The sequence below is a fragment of the Sesamum indicum genome, linkage group LG13, assembly GCF_000512975.1.
Source record: "Sesamum indicum cultivar Zhongzhi No. 13 linkage group LG13, S_indicum_v1.0, whole genome shotgun sequence".
NCBI lineage: Eukaryota > Viridiplantae > Streptophyta > Magnoliopsida > Lamiales > Pedaliaceae > Sesamum > Sesamum indicum.
Window position 1 is genome coordinate 3,994,107 of NC_026157.1, and position 8,088 is coordinate 4,002,194.

At 35.2% G+C, this 8,088-nt stretch overlaps 1 protein-coding gene across 6 annotated transcripts in view; it reads left to right on the forward strand.

The window, feature by feature from the left end:
- Positions 1–6,834, forward strand: part of LOC105176397 (GPI ethanolamine phosphate transferase 2) — an 11,674-nt gene extending 4,840 nt beyond the window's left edge. For 4 of the 6 annotated variants that reach the window (XM_020698676.1, XM_011099182.2, XM_011099179.2 and 1 more), the window contains 8 exons: positions 1,128–1,262; positions 3,661–3,757; positions 4,141–4,339; positions 4,439–4,532; positions 4,636–5,625; positions 5,917–6,009; positions 6,105–6,388; positions 6,503–6,834. In XM_020698676.1, the coding sequence (XP_020554335.1) occupies positions 1,128–1,262; positions 3,661–3,757; positions 4,141–4,339; positions 4,439–4,532; positions 4,636–5,625; positions 5,917–6,009; positions 6,105–6,388; positions 6,503–6,644 (2,034 nt within the window). In that variant the 3' untranslated portion in view covers positions 6,645–6,834. Of the gene's footprint in view, positions 1–1,127; positions 1,263–3,660; positions 3,758–4,140; positions 4,340–4,438; positions 4,533–4,635; positions 5,626–5,916; positions 6,010–6,104; positions 6,389–6,502 lie in introns of those variants that run through there. The other 2 variants (XR_002288233.1, XM_020698677.1) reach the window with 2 other exon arrangements.

Consider the following 8,088-nt stretch of genomic DNA (forward strand, 5'->3'; position numbering starts at 1 on the left):
TTACTTGAAAAGTTTATTCTATCATAAGCAAGAATAGAAGTCACGTCCTTTGAGTTGCATGAGGTGTAGTGCAGTAGAGCATTTGACAAATTAGTGGAAAATATTATGTTGCATGAGTTGGGCTCATGTGAAGTGGGCACTTTGGATTTCTATCTTTATACCCTATCCATGGAGCGGCATGCCTAATGCAGGCCAATTTTTCCATTCTTTGAAACATATTAGATTGGCACAAACCAAAATACTAAACATGCTATAAACAAACCAAATGCCGTGCACCTGCATTCACCTTAAGTTCAAGCACAAAAGTCATAGCATCAAAAATTTGAAATTGCAGCATAGTTTTGGATAGTGATATTATATTTCAACAAGCAGTGGAACATCGGTATTCATTCTTACATTCACACTGGTTTTGTCTTTAAGTTAGAAGATTTTATCTCAATGTTTGTAATTTGAATTAATAGCTTTAATCAGTTCAATGAAGCCAACATACGTTCAAGATCATTCAACAATTATCGTTCTAATTAGTTTCTAAGACATAAATAACTCCTCTTGGGAGCCTCTTCATTCTGGTTTCCAAAAGCAAAGTGTGATGTACAGGGACACTGCTGTCCAATCCATGCTTGAGTCAAACTCACCAAATAGTAAGGTGTCAATTTACTATTCCTGAATGATCATCACGTGATGACCATGGTGGCATCTGTTCTCAAGTGAAGGTGACTTGTGTGTCTACACAATCTTAAGCCTAAAAAATGTGGGCTGACGTCCATATCTTGTTCAAGTGCAGCTTGTTAGACACACATTTCGTGAATTTGAAAGAGTGAAGAGTAACATTGCTTATGGTTTTTGCCTATACTGTATCATGTGCAGGGGGGAGGTCATATGTCTCCTTGAATGCACCTTTTTTCTGCTTTGTTGTTAGAACTATATTGTGTTGAACATTGTATACCAAAAAATCTGTTTATATGATATAGTTGAAAGTAACTTTTATCTTGAAGGTCTGTTTATATGATATAGTTTAAAGTAACTTTTATCTTGAAGGCTGTCTAGTACAAGGGTCGTTTATCAAGTCATGATACTTGCAGTTCATAACGTTAACATATCAAATCTTGTTGTGCCTTGAATTTCAGATGGTAGTAAGTGATCATGGCATGACTGAAGGTGGTAATCATGGGGGGTCGTCATATGAGGAAACAGATTCTTTGGCCCTTTTTGTTAGTGGACAAAAATTTAGTGATTCAGAAAGCAGAAAAGAAGTTTACCAGGTACTTGGACTTTACATTTAGTCCATTGCTGGGATATTTATACATCAAAATGTTTTCTGGTTAGCAGTTATAATATTTTCTTTCTTGTTCTGTTTGATTTGTAAACTAAGTTTCTCTGGTTTATTCCATTAAAAGTGAGTGTCATTCAGAATGCATTTGCCTTGGCTTGTTACAGTAATGGCAGTTTTCCTTCCATTTCTTGGTTTATGTAAGAAATGTAGCTAAAATGCGAAGTGACAAATATGGTCATCTATTGAACAATATGTTTGCCCTTAATGTGGGAATAGGTTGCCATTACTAGAGTTGCACTGAAGCAGATTATCTGATGCTGGCATCAGATTACCATTGGTATAGTGGAGCCAACGTGTATGAGCATGTACAGTTTTGTCCCTTGGCAAAGAGTTGGAGACCGAACTATCATGTGTGCATTTTCTGCAGCATCTCAATGATTTTGACATACAACATCGTGGACCTTGCATGGAAATGGGATTTGGTCAGTCATGAGAGTTGGGTCGGACTATTGCTGGGCATAAGCGCTTCTGCGCTTCCGCTCTTTTTTTCTTTTTTTTTTTTTTTTTTTTCTATAGCGTGTTTCATATCTTGTTAAATCTGAGTAGACCATATGTTGGGGAAAATTAATTAAATAATGCAAAAGAAATAAAAAAAATTACTAGAAATGTGTGAATTTGAAATTGTCAATAAAGTAGGCAGAATCTTTAGAAAACATAGCGGTCTTGCCAATTTATAATTTTTTTTTTGTTCAGCAGCCTGCTGACTTTGCTTTTTAGCAGAACTGCCATTTATTATGGCGGTTTTGTTATAAACGATAGTATTTGCAGGCTGCTGTTGCTGTTGCTGTTACTAGTCAGAGTTTGCTATTGGCTCCGGAGACAAAATTTTAAAAAAAAATTAAAGGCCGAATGCAGCTTTGCATGCATTCATGCATGCAAAGCTAAGTGTGTTGTTATTAGAGCTGCTGGCTCTAATTATCAAGCTCACTCTTAAAGGTGAACTGAAGCTTTGAGGAACACAACATGCTTGCTCAAATTCAAAATTTTTGTTTATTAGGACATTTAAAAGAAAAAATTTATTGTGAGTGAAATTGTGGCAAATTTTGGTCCAATTGATACAAAGTGTGTTGTACGGATAGACAAATCATCGATCCAAAGATGTATTCGGAGCTTCGGACACAACTTTATTTGTACGATGCGGTGATATATCTTTTTTTCGTGTCCTTCAACTGGTCCCACGTCATGTTCATGTTCTACAGGTGTTGACAACACTGTAAAATCCTACAAAACCCTGTTGTAACACCTGTAGAACACGAACGTGACTTGGGACCAGTTGAAGGGCATGAAAAAAAGATAAATCACTGCGTCAAACATATAAAATTGTGTCTGGAGTTCCGAACACATCTTCAACTCGATGATTTGTGTGTTCGTACAACACTTGTATCAATTGGACCAAAATTTGCCATAATTTCACTCACAATAATTTTTTTTTTCAAATGCCCTAATAAACAAAAATTTTGAATTTGAGTGTGTATGATTGTGGTCCTCAAAGTTTCAACTCACCCCTTAAATAAGGGGTGAGCTTGATAAAGCTCTAATAACAACACCCTTAAATGCATGCAAAGCTGCATGGATCAAATCGTCCTTTAATTTTTTTCTAAAGATTTGCTCTGACTCGTAACAGCAGCCTGCTTTTTGCAGGTTGCTCTCGTTTATTTTTTATTTTTCAGCAGCTTGTTTTTGCAGGATGCTAACACATTTTCTTTCTTTTTTTTTTTATAAACTGGCAGGACTGCTATTTTTTCTAGCGCTTCTGCCTACTTTATTAACAATTTCAAATTCACACCTTTCTAGTAATTTTTTATTTCTTTTGCATTATTTAATTAATTTTCCCTTGTTAGTATTGGTTGTTCAAAGGTAGATGTTTTACTAGGTTGGGATTAGTTCAGGACATGCCACAATAAAGATCCCTGAATTTGAGTTGGTTTCCAGCACCTTACCTGGCACTGATCAGTTATATATTCAGAAATTGCTTGCTTAAATAGCACATTAAGCATCGCTATACCTTGGTGGCTTTCAGATGGAGTGTTTGTGGCAGGTGGTCAGTGTCCTATGTCTCGTTATCTAATTCCTGACACCAACAATTGTACAGAGAATTAGGATTATTAATATATATGGTCCATTATGATTATCATGGATCTAAACCTTATGCAAACAGTTTAAAGGCATACTTCGTTTTTCTGTCTCCTTCTTTCCATTGTTTTTGTTCCTTGCATAAAGTCATTTTCCTAAATCTCTATTGTTTGAAATAAACAGAAGCAGGTCAATTTAAATGAGTTAGCAATGTACTAATACATTGGCATCTTTCATCTTATCCTGGTTTTTAGGTTGACATGGCTTCAACACTGGCTCTCCTTTTTGGTGTGCCGATTCCCAAAAACAATATTGGAACTGTGATCAGAGATGTTTTCACATCTCTCAAAGGTTTTATTCAGGACATTTTTTATTATAATGTTGCATCCATTCAAGTCTTTGGGCCTTCTACATGTCACAACTTTTGACAGTTGAGTTACCTTGGACCAATTAGGTCGTAAGTAAACAACAAATTTGAAGGGGACAAAAGTTGCAGTATTTATTAGAGGAGGGAACTGCACTAATTTAATAACTTTGTTAATAAACTTAAATGGCTTTCTGATTAAGGGCATATGGCTCATATAATCATATTAAGCACCTAAGCTTGTCATGAACCCAACTGTCACTTCTGTTCCAGTTTTGACTGTAAATAATGATTTTTGTAAAACAAAGATTCTGCTGTCAATTGCTCTTTTTAGTAGAAGTGCATAATTTTTTCTTTCCTCACAAAGCAGATGAACAACAGCTAAGGATACTTGAGCTGAATTCATGGCAATTGCTAAGGCTACTTCAGACCCACTTGAACGAATTGGGATGTGGAAGATTCTCATGCAAGTCTGAAAGAGGCCAAAATTATGGTCCAGAAAGGTTATGTTGCTCATATTTAGATGCCACTGCACTTCACGAATCCTGGAAGTCGAAAAGATTGTTGAGGTTATTAATCTTTATCACATCTTACAAAAATTTCAGAAAGAACTCAACTAACTAAGATATGGAATGATTAAATGCTCCCTTTATTGGTCTTCTGAGTAGATCTGTTCATGGAGATGACTACAGGAGTGCAGTCTTGGGATACCTTGAGTTCCTTGGAACTACAAGCAAGTGGTTATCAAGTAGATCAACTGATGTGCGTAAAATGTTCTTCAACATCTGAAAGTTTATTTATTCAAATGAAATAAAAATAGTAAAACTTTGTTCTAATCCAGCGCTCTCTACGTGTGGTGTTACAGAAACCTATTGGTTTGCTCGTGTCAGGAGTAGCAGCATTGCTTCTATCTTGTTTGGGACTGATGACCCTCACTTTCCTCTTTACCCGAGAGGTTAACTTCAAGGGAAGTCGAGACATTTCTCATACTGATAACAATATCTGGAAGTGGCATTTGGAGGAGAATTTTGTTCTTGCTGTAATATTTATCCTCATTTTAAGTATGGGTTCGAGTTCTATGATTGAAGAAGAACAATACATTTGGCATTATATGACCTCTTCATTGTATTTGATATTACTCAGGAAAACAATACAGTCCATGAAAAATGGCTGTACACTCACTCTAACTGCGGAACAAAGGAAGATAAGATTCCATCACATATATTATATTGTTGCAGTTCTCGTATCTGGTAGGATTCTCAGAGGCTGGCATCAAGGTGGTGTCAACTGGTCTTACCTACCTGACATTGCAAAACTGCTTGAGCAGGCTGGAACAGCTCATATAAAGTCCTTGCAGCTCTTATCCATGTTCCTGGTTATCACCATATGTCTAGCTGTTCTTCTGTCGTTGGGGCTGAGAACACGTGTATCCATGTTGTTGGTGCTGGTTTACTTATTCCCTGTGCTGTTAATTTTGAAACAGATTCTGAGACTCCAAGATAGCACATTTGGATCATTGAGTGTCAGGTCTACTACAATGATACAAATAATTTATGCATTTCTTGGAACTTCCTCTGCGGGGATCCTTCTTGGCACACCGTGGTTGATGCCTCTCCAAAATCCTAAAACATTATCCAGTGAGGTTTCACATGAAAGCCCAAGTAAACTTCCGTTCGACGGGTTCAAAGATTCTTTATGTGTAATTGGGTGGGGTTACATGTTTTCTTGGTGTCTTCTACAAATGCTGCTGCAACAGCCCATAAATTCAGTGCCCGTATCTCTACTCCTTTTGCAAGTTGTGGCTAGCATTCATTATTTTTCTGGTGGCAATCTACGTCATAAGCAATGGGTTGAGGTCAGTTAAATGTCAAAATATTCGAAAACCCCATTCCCTTGAATAGTTACCTTGTGATGCGAGTTTAACTCTGTGAAATTTTGTAGAAGTACAAAATAATTTGGAACCTTTGTGGTTAGTTAAATTTACACCCCTGATAGTTGTTTGTTGGTAAAGGAGAATAGAAAAAGGTAGTTTTGTGGGCAACATCTTCTTTCTACTAATATGTTCGGAGACAATTCAGTATAATCAAATATTGATATTTTGATCGACTTCTACTATTGTCCAAATAATTGTTTGATTTCTCTCTAGGTTGCTGCACTATACTATGTTGGAATGGCTGGCCACTTTGGTCTTGGTAATACCAACACACTTGCTACGGTCGATGTTGCTGGGGCCTTCATTGTACGTGTTTTCTTTAACTCCTATGAACATATTCTCATGCTCATCTCGCTATTGCATATCTGACTTCCAAGTCATGGTTCTTGATCGATTCCCAGGGCATTTCAAGCCACTCAACTATTATTTCCGGTATTTTGATGTTCATTATAACGTACGCTTCCCCAATGTTAGCTCTTCTTAGCACATTGATGAGCGTCTGTGCAAACGATGTAAGAACAGTTTCCAATTCCCAGGATGTTGATTTTGGATATCTTCTGAAGACGACCGTCGGCTATCCTTGTCTCGTTCCACTTGGACTGAATTCCATTCTTCTCCTTGCATACACAATCGTATTGCTGGGAATGAGGAACCATTTATTTATCTGGAGCGTCTTCTCTCCTAAGTAAGTCTCTCATTTGAAAAAGAATCTAGAATTCCTCAAGGATGCTTGTTTTTGTACATTCACAACTGAGGGACCCTTTTCCTAGTAACATAGCAAATTATGGTTCGTTTTCAGGTTTCTGTATGTTTGTGCTACAACCGTTTGCGTCTACGTTGGTGTATCCATCGTGGCTTTAACTGCAACATATACGTGCATCGTCTTTGCCACACGGAGCACATTGAAGGGCTCTTGCAGGGATCGTTTGACAGAACGATAGATGTACCATAAATCCTGCTTCTGATTTTGTTTACATATCTAGATCAGAATGTATAGGTCTCTGGCTATTATTGTGGGAGATGACTTAGAGCTTACATTCTCTACTTAAGCAGAAAATTCATGTTGAATTGATAAATCATTTGGGGTGCCTTCCTTTTAATTTTTATTTTTTTCTTCTCTGCAGTGAAAAAGAGTTGGCGCTATCGGCTACTTTAAATTTATTTGCTTTTAGGGTAAATTTTAGTTACCTTCTGTGAGGTTTGGTATAGCTACGAATACTCTTTTATTATTTGAATCATTATAAATACTCCCCTCAAAAGAAAAATAATTATTGAACTCCTCTATAGTGAGTTGGATATTATTGTTTTACCCTAGTTGACAATTTTTAAAAAATAAAAAAAAATGTCTGAAAAATATTCAAAAAAATAGGGTGGATAAAATAAATGATTCATAAAAAAGAAATTCATCCAAAAATTATAGAGCTTGAGTTGGAGCTCAAATGCGAGCTGTCTTGGCTCAACTTGCACCGCTAATTATTATTATTATTTTCTTTGGTCTAGATCAACATGTAAGATTGACATCTAATAAACACACATGTGCTTTGTGTATAATACACAAGAATGATGTAATGCAAATTGGAAAATTATAATTTAGATCTCATAACTTATTATTTTTGTGATTTTGATCCTATTGATATTTAACAAATTTAGGCCCATAAATCATACATAATGAAATTTTAGTCCCAATCATAAATTTTTTTTGAATATTTAATGAAGGGAGTATGTGATTACACATGCTTGGTAAAATAATTGGCTATTAATTTAACATAGGGGCACACAATTTACATGTGTTCTATTAAATATTTAAGGGTGCATTTGGATTGATGGATTTGAATTTGGAGAAACAATTCAAATGATTTTATTTCAAAAGAATTTAAAATACATTCATATTAATCAAAATATAGTTCAAAATTATAATGAAAGGATCTGAAATCCTTTAAATTTACAATTATCCAAACAAAATTAAAAGATCCTTTGATCCAAATGCAATCTTAGGTTGCATTTGGATTGAATCATTAAAATTATGGATTTCAAATTTTTTAAAATAAATTTTTTGGATATGTTTGGATAATTTAAATGTAAAGGATTTCAAATCTTTCCAATTTAGTTTTGAGCTAAATTTAGAGAATATGAATGGAATTCATAGTAATTTTCAAGGGAATTTGCGATCGTGGCTAAAACTATAAATTTTCATGACTTATGCAACTAAATCTAGCCAGTATTAAAATAATAAGACCAAAATCACAGAGAGTGTAAAAGTTATGGAACGTAAATTGCATTTTCGTTGATGCAAACATATATTAATATAATTTTATTTCATTTATATATTCGATATAAAACATATTTGAAATATATATCTATATTATATAAAAAAAATCTTTCATT